General features: G+C 34.4%; 1 protein-coding gene across 1 annotated transcript; it reads right to left on the bottom strand.

The window, feature by feature from the left end:
• Positions 1-18534: 18534 nt before the first annotated feature.
• On the bottom strand, positions 18535-21264 carry LOC134264386 (uncharacterized). The gene is made up of 6 exons (XM_062746679.1): positions 21207-21264; positions 20078-20332; positions 19727-19858; positions 19245-19367; positions 18897-19027; positions 18535-18543 (listed from the first exon to the last, which is right to left on the bottom strand). Exons 1-6 carry the CDS (start codon positions 21262-21264, stop codon positions 18535-18537), a joined length of 708 nt encoding a protein of 235 aa, XP_062602663.1.
• Between the last annotated feature and the right edge of the window lie 572 nt (positions 21265-21836).

Genomic DNA, 21836 nt, shown 5'->3' with positions numbered 1-21836 from the left:
ATATGATACTTGATAGCAGGGACCTAGCTACCCATGGTATATACTTTTGTTAAAAAAAGGTATTAAATGATCTGTTCAAAGTACTAGTACTATTTACAAATATATTAATAAAGTTTAGCTAAACATGTTTAGAAATTACTAGTATATAACTTTAATTTACTAATCAAAATTGAATTGGATAAGATAAATACAGTGTATATGGTAATTTAAATTAGTCTTGCCTGAAATGGAAGTAAATGATCACCCAATCCTACATGATCACAATGATTTGATCAGTTTGTGTATAGTACACACCATCAGGTACTGTTAGTAGAGTTTGTGTTTGTCAGACAGAGTGGGGGTACAGGTAAATCATTTGCGATAGGTATACAGTATCAGGTGTGTCATGCAATGCTCAAGTCTGGAATATAATTATCAGTGTAGCTAATTATAACTTCAAGAATCAGGACTATTATAATCATAACTAGTGCTAATTGTAACGGGAACCGTTACAGATGTTCCCCAAACGCTCCCCAACTCCCTTCTCGTGCCATATTCCCTGTAAGTTTCATCAAAGAAGGCAAAATCTATACATTTAAGACGTAAACAAAGATTTCCCAAAAGTATACCAAGTATTTCAAATTTAAGCAATGCAGGCGTGCGCACGTGATTGCAAGAGCGTAATGACGATATCATCTTGTCTACACATTTTACTCATTGTACGTGCACGCACGTGCATGATGACCATACCTTTTTGTAGGTGTCTTTTATGTCTGTCTATGTTCTTAATCCCATCATGTTTGGTTGAAAAACAAGGGAGTTATAGCCATTTAAAGTTTAAGCCAATCAGATTGCAGAGCACGTGCATGCACGTGTTTTCATGACAATTATTATATATCATATTGTAGGACATCTTAAAGTATGCCTATGTTTTAAATTTCAAAGCATTTTGTAAAAAAACAAAAAAGATATTGAGATTTTTGTTTCAGCCAATCAGAGCAAAGCGCATGTGCACGCACGTGCATGCATGTGAATGGGGACCATACCATCCTGTAGGAGTCCTTTATGTCTACCTATGTTCTAAATCCCATGCTGTTTGGTTGAAAACCAAGGGAGTTATACTCATTTAAAGTTTCAGCCAATCAGATTGCAGCGCACGTGCATGCGCGTGATTTCATGAAAAATTTGATATATCATATTGTAGTACATCCTAATGCATGTCTATGTTATAAATTTCAAAGCATTTCGTCATAAATCAAAAAAGATATTAAGATTTCTGTTTCAGCCAATCAGAGCAAAGCGCACGTGCATGCGCGTGAGTTCATGCAAATTTGACCATGTCATCTTATATACACAACTTATATATCTTTATATAATGAGTTTCAAAACATTTGATCAAAAAATATAAAAGTTACAACCATATTAAATATATCACTCATTTTAATCATTGCACGCGCCCGCACGTGCATGCGAATGCGCGCAAAATGACCTTCGTTCGGCACATCTACACACCATGCCTACTAACCCTAAAAAGGTTTTAACTTAGTTTGGTGAACAGTTTCTGAGAACACTTCCGGACAAAAAAGTACCGGAGAAGAAATAAGAAGAAAAAAGAATAATAATAATAACTAGATGAGATCTCGTTGCGAGCAACGAGTGGGTCTTCCGTCCAATTCTTGATGAGATGAGATAAGATTTTGATTGCGATTTTCATTCTAAAATAATGATTTACCACAATCTGTAAAAAGACATTGAACATTAAAGTCTTTAAAAAATCGTCCTTTTGCCCGTAACGGCCCCTAATTTTAGAAATCGGCCTCTTTTTTCATATCATCTTAAAGCTCTTAAGATTTTGAAGATATTTGGTTCAACAACTGTTCAAAAATTCTTATTCGTTTTTGAGATATTAGGGGATATAATTAGGGGCCAACCCTTCAACTCCTTAACGGGGACGTTCAGCAAAAAATGAAAGGTTGCATATTGTTCAGAACATTATTTTGAACAACTTTTGTTCAATATTGTTTGTCAAAATATTTCTCCCTTTCGAGATATAAAGCATCAAAGATTTAGCATTCTGGCCCCTTATGGCCCCTAATTATGTACCATACGACACTGAAATCATAATATATAGTTCTAGATGGTTTAGATGAACATCTTTGCTTCAGTAATGTATTACAAAATATTAACCGATAAAGGGTTATCGATTGAAGACTTTTGGCCCCTCTTGGCCCCTAATTCGATTACCTAGCCCCTTTTTCAGGATTTCATCTTAACGATCTTAAGATTTTGAACATTTTGTGTTCAACAATTGTTCAGAAATTCTTTTTCGTTTTTAAGATATTAGAAATAGAAATATTTAGGGGCCAACCCTTCAACTCCTTAATGGGGCCGTTTAGCAAAAAATGAAAGGATGCATATTGTTCAGAACATTATTTTTAACAACTTTTGTTCAATATTGCTTATCAAAATATTTCTCCCTTTCGAGATATAAAGCATCAAATATTTAGCATTCTGGCCCCTTATGGCCCCTAATTATGTACCATACGACATGGAAATCATAATATATAGTTGAAGATGGTTGAGATGAACATCTTTGCTTCAGTAATGTATTACAAAATATTAACCGATAAAGAGTTATCGATTGAAGACTTTTGGCCCCTCTTGGCCCCTAATTCGAGTGCCCAGCCCATTTTTCGAGATTTCATCTTAAAGATCTTAAGATTTTAAACATTTTGTGTTCAACAATTGTTCAGAAATTCTTTTTCGTTTTTGAGATATTAGCAAAAGAAATTTTTAGGGGCCAACCCTTCAATTCCTTAATGGGGACGTTTAGCAAAAAATGAAAGGTTGCATATTGTTCAGAACATTATTTTGAACAACTTTTTTTAATATTGCTTATCAAAATATTTCTCCCTATCGAGATATAAAGCATCAAAGATTAAACATTCTGGCCCCTTATGGCCCCTAATTATGTACCATACGACATGGAAATCGTAATATATAGTTGAAGATGGTTGAGATGAACATCTTTGCTTCAGTAATGTATTACAAAATATTAACCGATAAAGAGTTATCGATTGAAGACTTTTGGCCCCTCTTGGCCCCTAATTTGAGTGCCCAGCCCCTTTTTCGAGATTTCATCTTAAAGATCTTAAGATTTTAAACATTTTGTGTTCAACAATTGTTCAGAAATTCTTTTTCGTTTTTGAGATATAAGAAAAAGAAATTTTTAGGGGCCAACCCTTCAATTCCTTAATGGGGACGTTTAGCAAAAAATGAAAGGTTGCATATTGTTCAGAACATTATTTTGAACAACTTTTGTTCAATATTGCTTATCAAAATATTTCTCCCTATCGAGATATAAAGCATCAAAGATTTAGCATTCTGGCCCCTTGTGGCCCCTAATTATGTACCATACGACATGGATATCATAATATATAGTTGTAAATGGTTGAGATGAACATCTTTGCTTCATTAATGTATTACAAAATATTGACTGTTAAATAGTTATCGAAAAAAGACTTTTAGCCCCTTTTGGCCCTTAATGTGATGAGTCAGCACTTTTTTTAAGGAATCATATGAAAGATCTTGTCATTCTGTACAAATATTGTTCAGTATGTTCTGTCAAAATATTTATACTTTAAAAGATATGATGCAAAATGTCTCCAAAAATCACTCGTGATTCGTGTCCTAAATTTTGACCCCTACCGAGCTTCCATACTAGGTACTTCCGGAAACTATCCAAACTCCCAGTAACATGGGAACATGTCCTCTATCATCACTGAAAATTTCAGCGCTCTAGCTCAAGTCGTTTCTGAGATCAATGACGGACAAGAAGGTCCGCTGAATTTTAATAAAAGGGCGATAACTCTAGACCGGAAGTGATTTTCGAAAAATCAAAAAAATGGTATAAACTTCAGATGATCCTACATCAACCCTGAAAATTTGAAGCAAATCGATCAAGCCATCTCTGAGAAATCTTCTGCACAAAATTTGTGCAGAGAAAAAGAATAATAATAATAATAAGAAAATTGAAAAAGAAACATAAGAATAATAGAAGGGTCTTCCGCTGAAGACGGAAGACCCTAACTAGTGCTAATTGTAACGGGAACCGTTACAGATGTTCCCCAAACGCTCCCCAACTCCCTTTTTGTGCCATATTCCCTGTAAGCTTCATTAAATAAGGCAAAGTATATGCATTTAAGACTTTGACAACGTTTTTCCAGAAGTATACCAAGTATATTCAAATTTTAGCATAGCACGCGTGCGCATGTGAATCCGTAAGCGTAATGATGATATCATCTTGTCTACACTATTTAGAAATCTTGATTCACTAAATATTGAAGCATTTAATCCAAAAGCATTTAAAAAATACGCTCATTCATGTGTATTTTTAATTTTACTAATTTCACGTGCACGCACGTGCATACATGTGCATGATGACTATACCTTCTTATAGGAGTTTATTATGTCTGCTTATGGTCCAAATCCCATCCTGTTTGGTTGAAAAACAAGGGAGTTACAGCCATTTAAAGTTTAAGCCAATCAAATTGCAGCGCACGTGCATGCGCATGTATTAACGAAAATTGTTATGTATCATATTGTAGGATATCTTTATGCATGCCTATGTTTAAAATTTCATAGCATTTCGTCAAAAATCGAAAAAGATATTGTGATTTTTGTATAAGCCAATCAGAGCAAAGCGCATGTCCACGCACGTGCATGCATGTGTATGATGACCATACCATCTTGTAGTAGTCCATTGTGTTTGTCTATGTTCTAAATCCCATCTTATTTGGTTGCAAAACAAGGGAGTTATAGCCATTTCAAGTTTAAGCCAATCAGATTGCAGCGCACGTGCATACGCGTGATTTCATGATTTTTTTTCTATATCATATTGTAGGATATCCTAATGCATGACAATGTTTTAAATTTCAAAGCATTTCGTCAAAAAACAAAGGTGATATAGCCATTTGAAGTTTCAGCCAATCAGATTGCAGCACACGGGCATGCGCATGCTTTCATGAAAATTCTTATACATCATGCTGTAGATCTTCAAAATGTAGGTCTATGTTCAAAATTTCAAAGGATTATGACAAGAAACAAGAAAGATATTGAGACTTTAGTTTCAGCCAATCAGAGCGAAGCGCACGTGCATGCGCGTGAGATCTTAATTTTTTGACCATGTCATTTTGTCTATTCTTCTAATATATACTTATAATATGAGTTTCAAAGCATTTCATCAATAATTTAAGTAGTTACGTCTGTATCAATTATATTGGACATTTCTTGTGTTGCACGTGCGAGCTCTTGCAATCACATGTGCATGCACATGCTTTCATGATAAATCTTATAATACAGGCTGTAGATCTCCCTAATATAAGACTATGTTCAAAATTTCAAATGATTTTATCAAAAAACAAAAAAGATATTGAGACTTTAGTTTCAGCCAATCAGAGCGAAGCGCACGTGCATGCGCGTGCGATCTTGCTATTTTGACCATGTCATCTTGTGCTTACTACTAATATATCCTTACATTATAAGTTTCAAAACATTTCGTCACAAAATAGAAAAGTTATGGTTATATCCATTTTATATTGGTCATTTTAAGTTTTGCACGTGCGCGCTCGTGCAAGCACGTGCGCGCAAAATGACCTTGATTCCGCAAATCTACATAACATGCCTACTTACCCTAAAAAGGTTTCACCTAAGTCGGATGTGTAGTTTACAAGATCACTCGCGGACAAAATTTTCCCAGGAAGAAAAATAATAATAATAATAAGAATAATAATAATAAGAAACAGAGTAAAAACAATATGTTCCCCAACTTCGTTTGGGGAACATAATAATAATAATAATAATAATAAGAAACAGAGTAAAAACAATATGTTCCCCAACTTCGTTTGGGGAACATAATAATAATAAGAAACAGAGTAAAAACAATATGTTCCCCAACTTCGTTTGGGGAACATAATTAGAAATAACGACAAAATACACATTTATAGTGAACAAAAATATGTGATAAAAAGAATCTCCCATGATTTGTGGTTTGAAAACACCGTAGAAAACACACAACTCGTTGAATAAAAATCATATCAAACCACAAACCATGGGAGCTCATATATACACCTACTGTGTCATGTTTTGGATCAATTTGCATCGAATTCTAAATGAATAATCATGTAATATTTCATGCATTTCATTGTACTCTTTTTTCTTCGATCAGGTCTTGCATGGGCCACCGTGGAAAAGAATCGGAAATTTTGTTACAGTGAGATTATAGCATATTTCAGTAAATGGAGTTTTTATTTTGTTACAGTGATATTAAAGCATATTTCAGTTAATGTGGAAACAACGTGTCCAAAACTAACTTTTAACAAGAGATGTTTGTAAAACACTTGTAACCCCCCCCCTCCCCAAATTGGATTTTTTGTAAGTCCAAAAGGGCTTAACTCTGTCTAAAATAGAGCGATCCTACCCAAAACATTTCTTGACCTTGATATTCAGCTGTAAAATCTGTATATTACTAAATTTCATTCCAATATATGCAACCTCTGCAAAGAAAATGAACGGAAACTGCAATTAAAGGGAATTTTAAGTCAAAGGGGCATAACTCTCACAAAAATGATGCGATCGTACTCAAAACAAAACTTAAATAGATATTCAGCTCATAAATCTTTTTAACAAAGTTCATTTTAATATGTGCAACCTCTGTGAAGAAAATGAACGAAAACTGCAAATAAATGGAATTTTTCCAAGGGGCATAACAAAACTTGACTAAGATATTCACCTGATAAACTTGTATACCCAATTTCATTTCAGTATGTGCAACGGGTGTGAAGAAAATGAACGGAAACTAAATGACCGACGGACAGCAGCAAAGCAATATGCCCCCCCCCCTTCTTCGAAGGGGGGCATAAAAAGCTAATGCTGTCTACATACACATGTAGATATTAGAAAATAATTCTGGTTGTGGGACATTGAGGGAGTTTGCAAGATTGTAAACACTTACGGCCTTTCGTCAGGGAGGGATCTTTATCGTGCCACACCTGCTGTTACACGGGGCCTCGGTTTATACGGTCTCATCCGAAGGACCACTCCATTTAGTCGCCTTTTACGACAAGCACGGGGGTACTGAGGACCTATTCTAACCCGGATCACCACGGGGCGGGAAGGTGAGGATAGGAAAGTTATAGTCATCACGTTTATAATATAGCTTGGTTGTTAGATTACCATTTGTGTTTTTTTCATGTGAAATATCCAAATATGAAGCAGAAGTGTCAGACTCTGTGGAATCTTTTATCTCAAGCTCAGCAGGATATATCGTATAGACGTAGGAGTGGAAATTATCATTATTAATCGACAATACAAGTATTTTCTTCTTCTCATGCATAATATTTTGCATAAATTCTGCTTCATATGAATATAAAAATAAGTCTGCTTATAAAGGAGCGCAATTTCTACACATGGGAATTTCATTAGATTGTTGGAATACCTGCCTCCAAAAACCACATAGATATTGTCAATCAAAATTCAAGCATCTTCTTGATGCCAACTTCAGAGTACCAATGTGTGCAATCAGAATCTCTTTAAACAAAATAATTTTGCAAATGACCAATGACAAGGTTAGTAAAATTACGAGTTTCATTTTTACTGAAGAAGCAGCTGTCAATGATATCGAAAAACCTGGATTTGTTGTGTATAAAGTTTAAAAGTCGTAAGATTTTAAGCTGTTGATTTTTGTAAAGTCTTTTGATTTCAAGTTGTCCAAAAGTTCTTTAGAATGTTTAAGTATCCACATCTGATTCACACCACTTAATGAGTTTATAGTTGAACAGTACTCTTGAACTTCTTTTCTTCACCACTGTTAGTATCTTAATAATGAGTATCGAAAAAGGCTTGGTTGAACATTTACTGGAAACTGCCATGTTTCTTTGTTTGTAAGGATTTTTATAATGTTTCTGAATCCAATTTATATAGGGTAGTTAAAATTCATTTTGGCTCTGTGGAATATTTAAGTATTCATATGACAGGTGCTTTTGAAGAAAGGGAAGTATAAGTAGGATTCCTACTTGCAGAATTAAATCCAAGTTCTTCTAGAATGCAATTTATATAACGAGCCTTACAAAGTAAGACAATGTTGTTACCTGCTTTGTCGGCAGGAACCAGTACGTACTGATCGTGTAATCTATCTAATTCTTTTTTCACTTCTGGTTTATTGAACACAGAAGGATAGATGGTTTTCATTTTGCTCCTCAATCTTTTAAAACGTGAATTAAGCATGGACTGATATATTTAGTCCATTCTATATAATGTCAACGTGTTCTTTTTCATATCTGGCCCTTTGTCCGGCGTAATTTTTAACATAATCCATATTTATAAAATTCCGACGACAGTTGATGGATCGGGGTTCCCTATTTTTTTTTTTTAAATAATATGGAAAAACAACTTGAAAAATTGACCAGCACCACCAGCAGCCTGAGGAGAGCAATATGTTAAATGAGAGGATGTATGGTGTCTTTGAGTGATCAGAAAAAAATCATTAACAATGGAATTGAGTTCACTGCAAGACTCCATGCAGGAAATACAGAACAGAGCTTTACAAAGAGAGAAAGACGTTAACAAAGATGAACGATTACTGTCAAAGATTGCAAAAGAATTAAAAGAGGCAGATATAAAGTCCAGACTACATAAAATGTGAAGTGTTTATCTCAGCAGTCAGGAAATTAGTGCCTAAGAAGCCGAAAATAGGCTGCTGAGTATGCAGTAGTATGGATACCAACGGATCTTCCCGATGAGAGAATTGGGATTTTAAAACCTCAGTCCTTGCTGGACGAACTTGGCGATGATGACATAGTCTAGATAAATATGCCTTACGTATTTGAGAAAAATACCCACAAAGACCAGATAGTCAACCCCTCAATAAACTCTGTCTTTGGAAATTTCCTGTCTGGTGTTGTATTTCATCTCGTTAAAATACCAGTGATCTTAATTGTGAGCACGACATTAATCCCCTTCCGAAAGTAATCAAGCTCAAGGATGGTAGAAAAAAATACCAGAAATCTGCTATTCCACGATATATGTTTTTCGTAAATAAGAAGAGTGAAAAATTTGATCACCAGCAACTTATGTTGTTTATTCCATAGCGAGATATAGCAACAGACATGAGGGATAATGAAAGTGAGTTTCTATTTGAGGCAATGTTTGAAATAAGAAATAAAATATTTCAAACTAAAGCCTGTCATAAGCATCACAGTGATCTGGCGGAAGATGCTTTCAGAAACTATGGTGCTAAATCGACTACGTACTGCAAAACATATACAAGAGGATAAATGCACTCTCAAATCACTAATCATTTCTCCGTATGTGGATATATTATAGTGACCATAAACAAACATTTATTGAAATTAAAAAATTCTAACTTTGTAAAATTGAGTGTACATGCTTAATGAAAGTACATGTATAATGTTCATATTCTTATTTGATCTTTAAATTGAACCTTTTTGGCTAAATTAATTATTTAATTGCTGAAGTAACATTTAAGAAAATGTTGATCACTGGTGGCAGCAACATTTAATGCATATCATATACAATTATTTCATGCCTGAGCAGTCTGTAGACCAGAATATTTTTCCCAAGGTGCGGGGAACAGCTTATATGAAAAATATAACAAATCTGTTGTAAACTATATTTCATTTACAATACCTTTGGAACTTTATCGAGCTCTTTGTATTTTTGGAATATTTGTTTTCTAAAAGATTCTTTATTTCTTCGTCATTAATCTCAGGAAATCTCTCTGCCATAATTGTTTTCGTCCAGTGTCACTGACGTCTGCGCAATGTTTACATTTAAATGTCAAACCCGGATCAGTTTTTGCTTCCCGAAATACGTTGCTGTTCTATTGACCGGTCAATTGAACACCTGAGAACATGCAGTCTATTGACCGGTCAATAGATCGGTTTGAAAAGATAAGAAAAACTGAAAACACATACAGAATAGATGAAAATATTAAATCTCTAGTAAAACAACTAAATTCACTTGATTGGGTTATTAAGGTGAATATTTTAATAAATATTATATCATCCCGCGTTAACCCCCTTTAAACCTGTGGATATTTTCTTTTGATCTCCCACAGTTGTGACTTCACAATGGGAATTGCGTAAGCATAATGAAGTAAAATAATGTGGAGTCCTATAAACCGTGTAAACATTTATTGTGGTTTATAAAACATGGAATAAAAAGAATCTCATGATTTGTTGTATAATATGATTTTTATCCAACTTTTGTATTTTATCCCCTTGATATGGTTCAAGAAAAAAAATCTTTAATTGCTGGATGAAAATCATATCCAACAACAAACCATGAGATCCTATATATTGCAGTTCTTTACATCTTATTCCGGGCATATATTGTTCATCCTTGTTAATATAAAGAGGATGGAAATAAGTTTTTTCCCTCTTCTCTTTATTAATTGTCATAGCGGAACCCTTCATGACAGGTCAGTTTTCTAGTTCATATAGTATATTAATAAATCTTAGTAAAAAACGAGTAGATTAAAAGACCATGCGACCATATTTTAGCGCGGATGTGTTATCACGCGCTGCATGGCGATGAGATAAGATGGAGGAGAGATCCGTAAAGATGATGTTCGTTATGTCTTTTGCTTTCTGCCCTTTTATTTTTGGTGCTGTATTGCCAAGGAGTACCAACAGAATCGTAAAGACATGTTACTTGCCTTACTTATATCACGGTGCAAGCGTAAGCAGTTCGAAATGTTTTTGTGACGTAATGTAGACTGAACTCTGTATTCATAATTGGCACATACTCACCAACTGGACCATAGAGACAAAGAATCAGTCTCATATTTTTAGCTCTACTGGTCGGATACCAGAAGAGCTTATGCGATAGTAATGCTTTCATCGTCCGTCCGTCTGTCTGTAAACAACTTTTCAAAATGCTACTCCTCCTACAGTTTTGGTCCGATTTCAATATAACTTGGCACACAAGTAGACTACACTAATATACATTATTCTGTGCATCGGTTTTGGATTTCGATGAACGATGTTGCCATGGTTACTAAAAAAAGAAATTTCTGTGAAATTCTTTCAAAATGCTACTCCTCCTACAGTTTTGATTAGGTTTCAATATAACTTGACACGCAAGTAGACTACACTAAGTTACATAATTCTGTGCATCGGTTTTGGATTTCGATAAACGATGTTGCCATGGTTACTAAAAATAGAAATTTCTGTGAAATTCTTTCAAAATACTACTCCTCCTACAGTTTTGGTTTGATTTCAATATAACTTGGCACACATGTAGGCTATACTTAGGTACATAATTCTGTGCATCGGTTTTTGATTTCAATGAACAATGTTGCCATGGTTACTAAAAATAGAAATTTCTGTGAAATTCTTTCAAAATGCTACTCCTCCTATAGTTTTGGTCCAATTTCAGTAAAACTTGGCACACAAATAGAATACTATAAGGTACATTTTTCTGTGCATCGCTTTTTCGATAGCGATGAACGATGTTTTAAAGTTTCAAGTCCCAGCTGCTACTTTTCTCTTCCTTTTTTAATTGACTCAGAAAATGACACATCAGATGAGGATTATGAACCCAGCTTTAGAATAAAATAAGGTAATTACTTAAAGTAATTTTAATAAAATTTCTTTGATTATTTACATCTTGTAGCACCGGTCACACCCGCCGTGTGCTCGTTGTCATAATCAGGAAATAACGGAAAAAAATCCGTGGTCAATTCAGTGTATAAATTATGGACTAACAATTGGTATGAAAAACGTCAGTCAGCATTTCATTCAATGATAAATTGTATTTGTTGACAAGGTCATTGTATCGACCATTGAATTTACGAAATGATGACTTTAAACAAGACTGTTGATATTTTTGTTTCATCAACTTGCTTGTCAATAATATGGTATTTCTTCTTAATAACAGGTGATGGTCGAATTGACAGTCCTGGGCATTCAGCTCAGTACTGTTCTACTCCAGCATTCTAGAGGTTCACGGCGAGATACTTTTGACTTGGCGCCGCGTAACCTCTAGCATCCATTGTAATAATTCTCGCCGCTGAAACCCCAAGTGGAAATAAATTATTTTATTAAGAAATAAGGCTTTGTATATTAAGGAATGGTACAAAATGATAAAATACTCAATATTTACGATAAAACTTACGCATAAAATACTGTTAACCTCTCGTATTAGCAATAAATCCATTATTTTTTAAATCGAAGCAGAAATCGAAACAATTCGTCTGTTTAAAATTCAGAAATGGAATTCAGAAAATGTGACGAAACGAAACTTAGTGTAATGAAACGAGAATTTCGTTTTCTGACAACCAATCCGCAAAATTAATGTGAAGTCAAATCGAAAGTACTTCTGGTGACAAATTGGAATAATGACAATTTTCTTTAATTAACAATAATGCACACTGAATAAAATAGATTTTATTATTTCTTGTGGCTTTCATACCCCATGCAAACACGTAAGTACCTAAAAATTACTTGCTAACAGTTTATTTCAAGCATAATACGTTCCGCCCAAAATCTCAGGCGGAACGAGCTCGTTAGAAAATGGCCTTCGGATGTAAGAGTCCGAGGTATATAAGGAGCGTAGGGACGTTAACCGAGGCTCTTACTTGTAGGAGTAAGTACTGTACCTACACCTCTGCCCCGTGTCGGTCTCCTTCTACCTCGGGTTCTCCTGCCACTTACTTTAAGAAAAATTTTCCATAACTTTTTAACGGTCAGAATTAGGGTTTTCAGCATTTAAAAAAAAATCAACTTCAATTTTACTTTCTAAATAAATAATGACATATGATATGTTCATATTACACACAATATGTTATAAAAAATAACATCTCACCCACAAAGACACCGTGGGACCCCAATTCTTTGAATTTGCTTGTTTGATATAACAATGATAATATGCTATTAAAACAATCAAAAAATTTTCTTTTACCAGAAATGTATAGGTTCCTTGTTTTTACATTCAAAGTTCAAAATTCTCAATATGCATATTTTTATCAAGATTTCACGCGTCATTGCTGTGACGCCATATGTGTCAATTCTGGTCAAAGCACTTGTTGTGTTTACTTAAAGGCTCAAATAAGCCCAGTTAACAAACATGAATGCCCCCCCCCCCCCCCCCAAGGATATATTAGTAAAGCAACATGAAAATTTGTATGTGTATAAAAATTTTATCAGTTTGGTTCATGTAGGGCTTATAGTTGCTTGGGAATAAAATATAGGTCAAATCCAGCATCTGAAGCAATTCTGGTAGTGTCCATCTCTAGATGCATCATCCGTGCAAGTTTGTATCAACATAAAGAAGGATATGGAAATAACGAACAGTATTCAATCTCAACGTCCATTAAACAAATATACAAAATAAGAGCAGAGCAAACACGGACCTCCGAAACATCAGAGGCGGGATCAGGTGCCATGGAGGAGTGAGCATCCCCTGCCGACCGGTCACACCCGCCGTGTGCTCGTTGTCATAATCAGAAAAGAACGGAAAAAATCCGTGGTCAATTCAGTGTATAAATAATGATATTCTTGTTTCATCAACTTGCTTGTCAATAATTTACCTCGTTTAAGAAATTGTTCATACGTAGAGCATGCTCTTGCGTATCGAATCAACTGAGATATAAATACTCCGTATGCAGGTGATGAAGGTATATTGCTGCATAAGTAAGGGAAGTTTGTGAAGTTTAATAACACCATCTTGAATGGTATGTTTAAAAGTAAGCTAAACACTAATGTAAGAAATAGTGTTTTTTTTCCTCTTGACCTTTTGGTTGACCCCGCAAAGAAACACAACTTTTTCAAAGTAGATTGGACTATACCCTCCTCCCCCAAAGGTGACAAGATTTTAACTCAAACAAACCTGAATTTGAAAATTGAGTGGCAATAACACCGCCAAACAAGGACAGGCAACTTTCAATCAGAAAAGCTCACTTGAGCATTTGGCACAGGTTAGCTAAAATGTATCTCTTTTTCTCTAAAAATATTTTTAATCATCATGAAAAAAGATAAGCAAAATGGGTTTACACTGGTTAGACCATCTTTAATAAATTTTTTGGTTGCCCTCTACTGACCATATGGCAAAAAATGATCTGACTCATAACTTTTTTCAACCTGAAGAATTAAGATTTTTTTTATTTCCATGTTTTCCCATTCCGTTTTTGAAATTTTCAGAGAAATTTTTTTTTCCTCCTACCTACAGACCAATTTCTTTTGCCCTAACTTGGGATAGGATAGCAAATATGATTTTAAGGATGGCCTTATGTTTTTTTCTCTTAAATGTATTTTTATGAATTTGCACTATTTAAAAAACACAGAAAACATATTCTAATATAGAATAAGGTTAACATTTTTAGGTCACCTGAGTAAACTCAGGTGACCTATTGCTATCCGTTTTCGTCCGTCGTCGTCCGTCGTGTGGCGTGTGTCGTGTGTTAACATTTGAACATTTTCAGCTTCTTCTCTGCAACCACTGAACCAATTTCAACCAAATTTGGCACAAAGCATCTATGGGTGAAGGGGAACAAAAATTGTGAATTTCATGATCCCTGCCCCCCTGGGGCCTGAGGGGTGGGGCCAAAACCACTAAAATTAATGCAATCTTTAAAAATCTTCTTCTTTACTCCTGGACATCAAGCAGTCAAACTATTTGCATGATTGTAATCAGCATTGAGTCCTCTACCAAAATTGTGAAATTCATGGCCCTGGGGTCAGGGGTTCTAGTGCTAGGGCGGGGCTAAATAAGTATATAGTGAAAATGCATTATTTCTTTGAAAATCTTCTTCTCTGCTCCTGGGTATTAAATAAACCAACTAAGTACATAGTTATGATGAGCAAGAGTGCCTCTACCAAATTTGTGCATTTTATGGCCCCAGGGTCAGAGGTTCTGGTGTTTGGGTGGGGCTCTATTGATTATATAGTGGAATTACATGAATTCTTTGAAAATCTTCTTCTCTGCTCCTAGGTATTAAATAAACTAACTACAGTAAAACACGTTTAGTACGAACACGGATATAGCGAATTCACGGATATAACGAAGTGTTTCTGGGTCCCTGGCAAAATTCTTAACAAATCTTAGTAAAATTTTACGGTTATTTAAACGAATTCTGATATAACGAATTTACGGATATAGCGAACTGATTTTGAGTCCCGTTGAGGTTAAATATAATGAATTTTACATTTTTTATAACGAACTTTCAAAGATTTCAAAATTTGAATAATTGAACTGACTTTATTTTCTCTCAGCATTTTTATATAAAATTCAATTCATAATAAAACCTTAGTTATCGAAGGTATGTTTTGTAATATGTGCTTCACTAACATCATATTTGATAGAAACACTTGAAGGAAAACATGCACATTGCAAATTCGCTATATATGGTTATACGAATTCATTATACGGATATAACGAATTACGGATATAGCGAATTAAATTAACGGGTCCCCAGGACTTCGCTATAACCGTGTTTTACTGTAAGTGCATAGTTATGATGGAAAAGAGTGCCTCTACCAAAATTGTGAATTTTATGGCCCCAGGGTCAAGGGTTCTGGTGTTGGGGGGGGGGGGGGGCGGTTTTGATTATATTGTGAAATTACATGAATTCTTTGAAAATCTTCTTCTCTGCTCCTAGGTATTAAATAAACTAACTAAGTGCATAGTTATGATGAGCAAGAGTGCCTCTACCAAATTTGTGAATTTTATGGCCCCAGGGTCAAGGGTTCTGGTGTTTGGGGGGCTCTTTTGATTATATTGTGAAATTACATGAATTCTTTGAAAATCTTCTTCTCTGCTCTTAGGAATTAAATAAACTAACTAAGTGCATAGTTATGATGAGCAAGAGTGCCTCTACAAAAATTGTGAATTTTATGGCCCCAGCATCAATGGTTCTGGTTGGGGGGTGGGGGGGGGGCTTTATTGTTTATAAATTGAAAATAAATGAATTATTTTAAAATCTTCTTCTCTGCTCCTAGGTATCAAATAAACTAACTAAGTACATAGTGATGATAAGCAAGTGTTCCTCAACTAAGATTGTGAATTTTATGGCCCCAGGGTCAAGGGTTCTGGTGTGTGTGTGTGGGGGGGGGGGGCTCTATTGATTATATAGTGAAAATATGTGAATTCCTTGAAAATCTTCTTCTCTGCTCCTAGGTATTATATAAACTAACTAAGTGCATAGTTATGATGAGCAAGTGTGCCTCAACCAAAATTGTGAATTTAATGGCCCTATCATCAAGGGTTCTGGTGTTGGGGGGGGCTCTATTGATTATATAGTGAAATTATATGAATTCTTTGAAAATCTTCTCTGCTCCTAGGTATTAAATAAACCAACTAAATGCAAAGTTATGATGAGCAAGAGTGCCTCTACAAAAATTGTGAATTTTATGGCCCCAGGGTCAGGGGTTCTGGTGTTAGGGTGGGGCTCTATTGATTATAGTGAAAATACATTAAATCTTTGAAAATTTTCTTCTCTGTCTCTGGGTATCAAGTAGATGAACTACCTATATAGTTATGATGAGCAAGGGCCCTAATCTTGCAGAATTGTGAATTTCAAGGCCCAAGGGTCAGGGGTGGGGGACTCTACTTAATATATATTGGAAATGAATTAACTGTTTGAAATCTGGTCCTTTGTATTTATAAAACATTTATTTACTTTTTGATAGGCAATTTTAAGGGCGCCTTTTAAAAATTAGTGCAACCTAGGGCCATAGGTTTATGTCAGAGTGTTAGGGGCACTACTGATTATTGATGAATATTACTGATTAGTTAGAGTGCATTTTTGTTCCCCTACCCTGCATATGGGTATTCAGTAACCAAGCTAAGCGACTGCTAAGTTTATTGTTATGATGATCAATGGTGCTCTTTCAAAATTGTGAATGCCATATAGTACCTGGCTTAAAACATGTTATTGAATCAAATTCAATACACTGTAACTGGAAAGTTGTTGCATAATGCTCAGGTGACCTATAAGGCCCGTGGGCCTCTTGTTGTCTTTGCATTCTTAAATGTACATACCACCAATTTCTTTGAACTTCTCTTATTTGCATCCTCCTCTCAGTCATTGGATTGTAGAAATAAATCAATCCCTTCTTTGGTTCAACTATCTATGTACTTGTGGAAAAACAAACACAAAAAAAGAAATGTAATGTATTATTGACAATGAAATGTATAATATTTCAAATGTAGTCTATGATCCCTTGTTGATTGATCCACAGTTAAGATTAGTGTAGTTGGGTTAAGTTCATTTATAAATTATAATAATCTGATTTCTCCTTTTGTAAATTCAGATGTATCTTTCAGGGTATCCGAAAGATCCTATTTCCCTTTGACCGTTATTTCCCTTGACTCCACCTTGGTTAATTCTGGGCATGATTGAGCAAGTAGAATCTTGACAACTTCCTCAATTATACAACTTCAATGTATCATACACTGTACAATTAATTTTTAATCATAAAAAAGAAAATAAACAATAATTACCACCAATGTCCAATGGTGATGTTTGATAACAGCTCCTACTATGGCTTCACATTCAAATACTTTCAACTATAAATGAAAAAGAACAAAAATACAAAATAATTAAGGATTTTATGCTAAATAACGCTGGAGGTTACAATATATTTCAATTTATATGATCATTTTGATTCATTAATGAGGTAAATTTGTGGTTCTTTTTATACTTCAAGCATTCCATATTATGCATATGCACTTTATATCTCACAAGGAAATACTTACCTGACATAAGATAAGGGATTTTTTCACATGTATGTCAACAAGTTAAAAAATATCTTTACATGTTTCTGTATATCTTGACAATTAAAACATTCCTGAATCTACATATGCTAATTTCCAACGGTTTAAGACTATATGCCAATGCCAATATTATAAGACTATATGCCAATATTTACACTACATCATTTTAATTCAAGATGAACAATTAAATGATTTGAAAAACTACCTTCTTCGGAGTTCTTCCTACATCTTCCAAAGATTGATTGATTGTATACTGTTTAACGTCCCTTAGAATTTTTCACTCATATGGAGACGCCACCACTTGCCGGTGGAGGGCTACAAATTTTGTCCTATGCTCGGCACTCAGGGCCTTTGAGCAGTGAGGGATCTTTTTCGTGCCAACACCTACTGCGACACGGGGCCTCGGTTTATACGGTCTCATCCGAAGGACCGGTCTCCACGTCCCGCAGTGGGATTCGAACCCGCGACGTAAGGATTGACTCCTTACTTCGAGACTCTAGAGCAGACGCTCTAACCACTGCGCCACGCGGGCGACTCCTTCCAAAGAGAATGTGCCACTCATAATCGAAGTCATTGTTTGTGAAGGGTACATTGTGATATGGTTACCCTTTTCAATTTCAGCTTGAACTATAAATGCAACATTTGCATCAATGACCTGTAAAAATATTGAAGAACATGAATTACATAAATTAATCCTATACCAACACCCTTAAATCATTTCATTTGAAGGAATTTAACTTCAGTAAAGCAAATTTAGTTGAACTATATTATCTTAAATACAGAGCTGAGTCAAAAGTCTGAACCTCTTTAATATTCTTCATGTTTTGTACCTTTGATATCTTTGGTCATCTTATACTGTAAACCAACTTTTTTCGTGTGCAAGAAATTTTCACAAAGTTCGGGAGAGCCTCGTCATCGCGAATATTTCTCGCCGTGAACCAGTCCTTAAAGTCGCTGTTTCAATTGAGAAAAGTTTCGAGAAAGGCTTGGTCGCCAAAATTAATCATCGCAAACTTGGTTGTCCCCAGTAAATCACAAAATAAAGTCGTCATGAATAAAAGTTGGTTTACAGTATCTAAAATTTTAGCATTGTTCCCAATTAGTTTGAGATAAGTAGATTTCACCTGATCTGTTAACCATTTCCCAGAAGCGAGTGACCTAAAATCATCATCTGTCACATTGTAGTTCGACACTCTTTCTATTATATAGTTGGTACTTTCCCTGAGGCTCCATAGCTTCTTAACTGCATCTAAAGCTGTAAAGTCATATTGTAATTATCTGATCAATCATTTTGTTAAGTTTTAAGTAGATGAAATATTAAAATACATCAAATTATTTTACCATTACAAATGTAGTAAATAAATGAATTGTACGTGTAACATAGAAAAGGGTGTTAATCATGAACAAATACACAATGCCATACCAAAGATACAAGAAGAAAGTGAGCAGGACTATGTAAATTTTTAATATACCCTGATTGCGGTCCATCTGTGTAAGTGGTTGAATATCAGCCTCTCCCTCAAAACGAACTTTTTTGCCAATACATTTTGTACTCCTGTCTTTTATCTTTAATATACTTTTTGGATGTTTGGAGTCTGTAAAAAGATTTCAAACAACTATCACTTCGTTGCAGATAATACAGTCAAACCTTTTTATCTTGGACATGATGGGATCAAGAAAAAAAAACAAAAAAAAATTGCCAGATTAGATTTCTGATAATTCAATATCAAGAGTTTTGGACATATAATTTATTTCATCATATCAATGGTATTTTTAACTGTTTCAGTTATTTAAGTTCCAGATATCAAAGTTCAACTGTTTAAGAACCATAGACATATTAGGGTCACAAGTAAATCTTTATGAATTAACTTGTTAGTACCTATAACAATCCTTAACATAATCAACAATTTGACCATGAAGATAATACTTTTAAAAGCAATTCTAATAACTGTACCATTAGTTCTTGCTCCTTTGGAATTTAATGACTGAATAGACTTAAGTGCATCAATACAAGCTGCCATGGAATCTTGTGCCTCTTTATCTTCCTTTTCAATATTTCGATGCAACTGAAATGTTCCTTTCTTCACTGGAAATAGAATAATCAGAAAGTAAGAAATAACTTATAACATAAATGAATAAACACATAATTTTTTTCATCCCTGCAACATATAACTGATGTATGAATGCATACTGCAAATGACATAGTTTTTTTTCATGATTAGCAGTAAAAAAATTGAATACACACTTTATTCCTAGAATTGAAGAATCATTTGAGCCACTATTCACATCAGAAATATATACATACCAAGTGTCCATAGAAGTAGTAAAGCAAATCGAAAATTATGCTGTTCTTCCAAACCAGGACACAGTTTTTTTGCATCATTAATAATTGCCATGAGAATAGCATCATGATCACTTCGATCAATGTCTTCAGATGGAAAAAGCTGCTCTAATAACGCAAGACCTGTACGAGCAACTATATCTGTGGAGACACTGCTTGATAACCTGGCATTATCAATCAATCTATCAACCTCTTTCTGTGACATCTCTTTCAACATTTCTACAATGTAACATACACCCTTTTTTTTGTTTTCTTAAAATAAACATGAGAAATGCATTTTTAGCTCAAAATGACCTACTTTTGACATTTTGTGGTTATAATTAAGTATCTCCGGTACTTACCTAAAATCATCAAACTTTGTCAGATGATGCATCTTTGGTTTTCGGAGAATGCTGACCAAAACGTAGGTCACAGTGACCTTTTTTGAATATCTCAGGTATGTATTAGCTTAGAATCATCAAATTTTGTCAGTCTAGGCACATTGGGTTTTCGGAGAACGTTGACGAAAAAGTAGTGAAAATACAGCTCAACTAGTAACTTGTCATAAATAATTATAATATAATTATGTCCAGTGAGGTGTTCTAATTTTAGACAGAAAAGGGGAGATAATGCTTAAATGCAAAATCATGCAAATATTGATTTTAAGGTGATTTTCGGCTATTAAAAAATATAAAAACCCAACAGCCAAATCAAAAGATAATGTTTTTTCCAAATACACCATACCCTCTGGCTTTCAAAAGTATTGAAACATTTTTGTGCAAATTATATTAAATATCCGGAAATTATAGATGATTTTCATACAAAAAGAGAATTTGAAATCAACAACTACCATTTGTTAGTAGTCTCTTATAGTCTTATACCGATACATAAAACTGTAATCTTTAGTGCTTATAAATGCATAGAAGTCGAAGATGAAAGTCATTGCCTGATAAATTTTATCCAAAGTGTTGAACTCGTCTTCTGAACTCCAGTCTTTGTTTATTTGATGATGTCATTTTCAGAGATTTCTGAAATAATAAAGTTATCAATTATCACCAAACAATTGAAATTTATTGTATAAAAGGTTTATACACAAGTTGCTTCTACATCTCACTGTCAACGTATCTCTCATCAGAATTTTTTGCAAAGCGATCTGCCATGGAGGCTGCCATTTTTATTTTACTAGCACCACCTATGAAGACTGCCCAAGGGAGATAATTCTTACAAAGAATTGTAGCAAATTGCACTATTTGATTACCCTTTAACTTTGCAATCCTTCATTTTACATAGTTGCATATATACTAGAACATGTGCATACACATACACTGTGAAGAGTTTATTCAATTATCCTGAAAGTCTCTTGTCCCAGCTAAAGAAATTAATGCATTTATAAAACTTTATAATTTCTTATAGGTATGATGGAAATAATTTTATCGAGAGCCTAAAAACTTCAGTGGAAAGTAGAAAACGAAAAGGGATTTGTGACCGCAGAAATCGGTATATTCACTTTTGTCACTGGGCACACGCATTAAAGGCATGTATATAAATATGTAATTTTTAAAAAAAATTTTAATTTGGTTTCATATAGATATATACATGTACCATTTTTAATAAATATTCTTTATTTCATAAATTGTAAACAAAAAAAAAATTATTCACAAAGTAAAAAAATTGGATCTGTGAGTGACGTGTACTGGTACCCAGATTCTGTCCTGTTTTTCATCAGTCTCTGTATGATGTTTGT

This window comes from Saccostrea cucullata, unplaced genomic scaffold (assembly GCF_032062105.1).
Source record: "Saccostrea cucullata isolate Sc308-1 unplaced genomic scaffold, CSIRO_AGI_Scuc_v1 ctg1917, whole genome shotgun sequence".
NCBI classification, from domain to species: Eukaryota; Metazoa; Mollusca; class Bivalvia; order Ostreida; family Ostreidae; genus Saccostrea; species Saccostrea cuccullata.
The sequence above is the reverse complement of the archived record's forward strand: the minus strand, read 5'-3'. Positions and strand labels throughout refer to the sequence as shown.

Excerpts from the sequence above, each read along its gene's own strand:
- LOC134264386 (XM_062746679.1), bottom strand. The coding sequence starts at position 21,264 with ATGGCAGCCTCCATGGCAGATCGCTTTGCAAAAAATTCTGATGAGAGA. Across the intron at positions 20,333-21,206 it reads TGATGAGAGATACGTTGACA|AAATGTTGAAAGAGATGTCA; the intron begins GTGAGATGTAGA and ends GTTACATTGTAG. Across the intron at positions 19,859-20,077 it reads ACTACTTCTATGGACACTTG|TGAAGAAAGGAACATTTCAG; the intron begins GTATGTATATAT and ends TTCTATTTCCAG.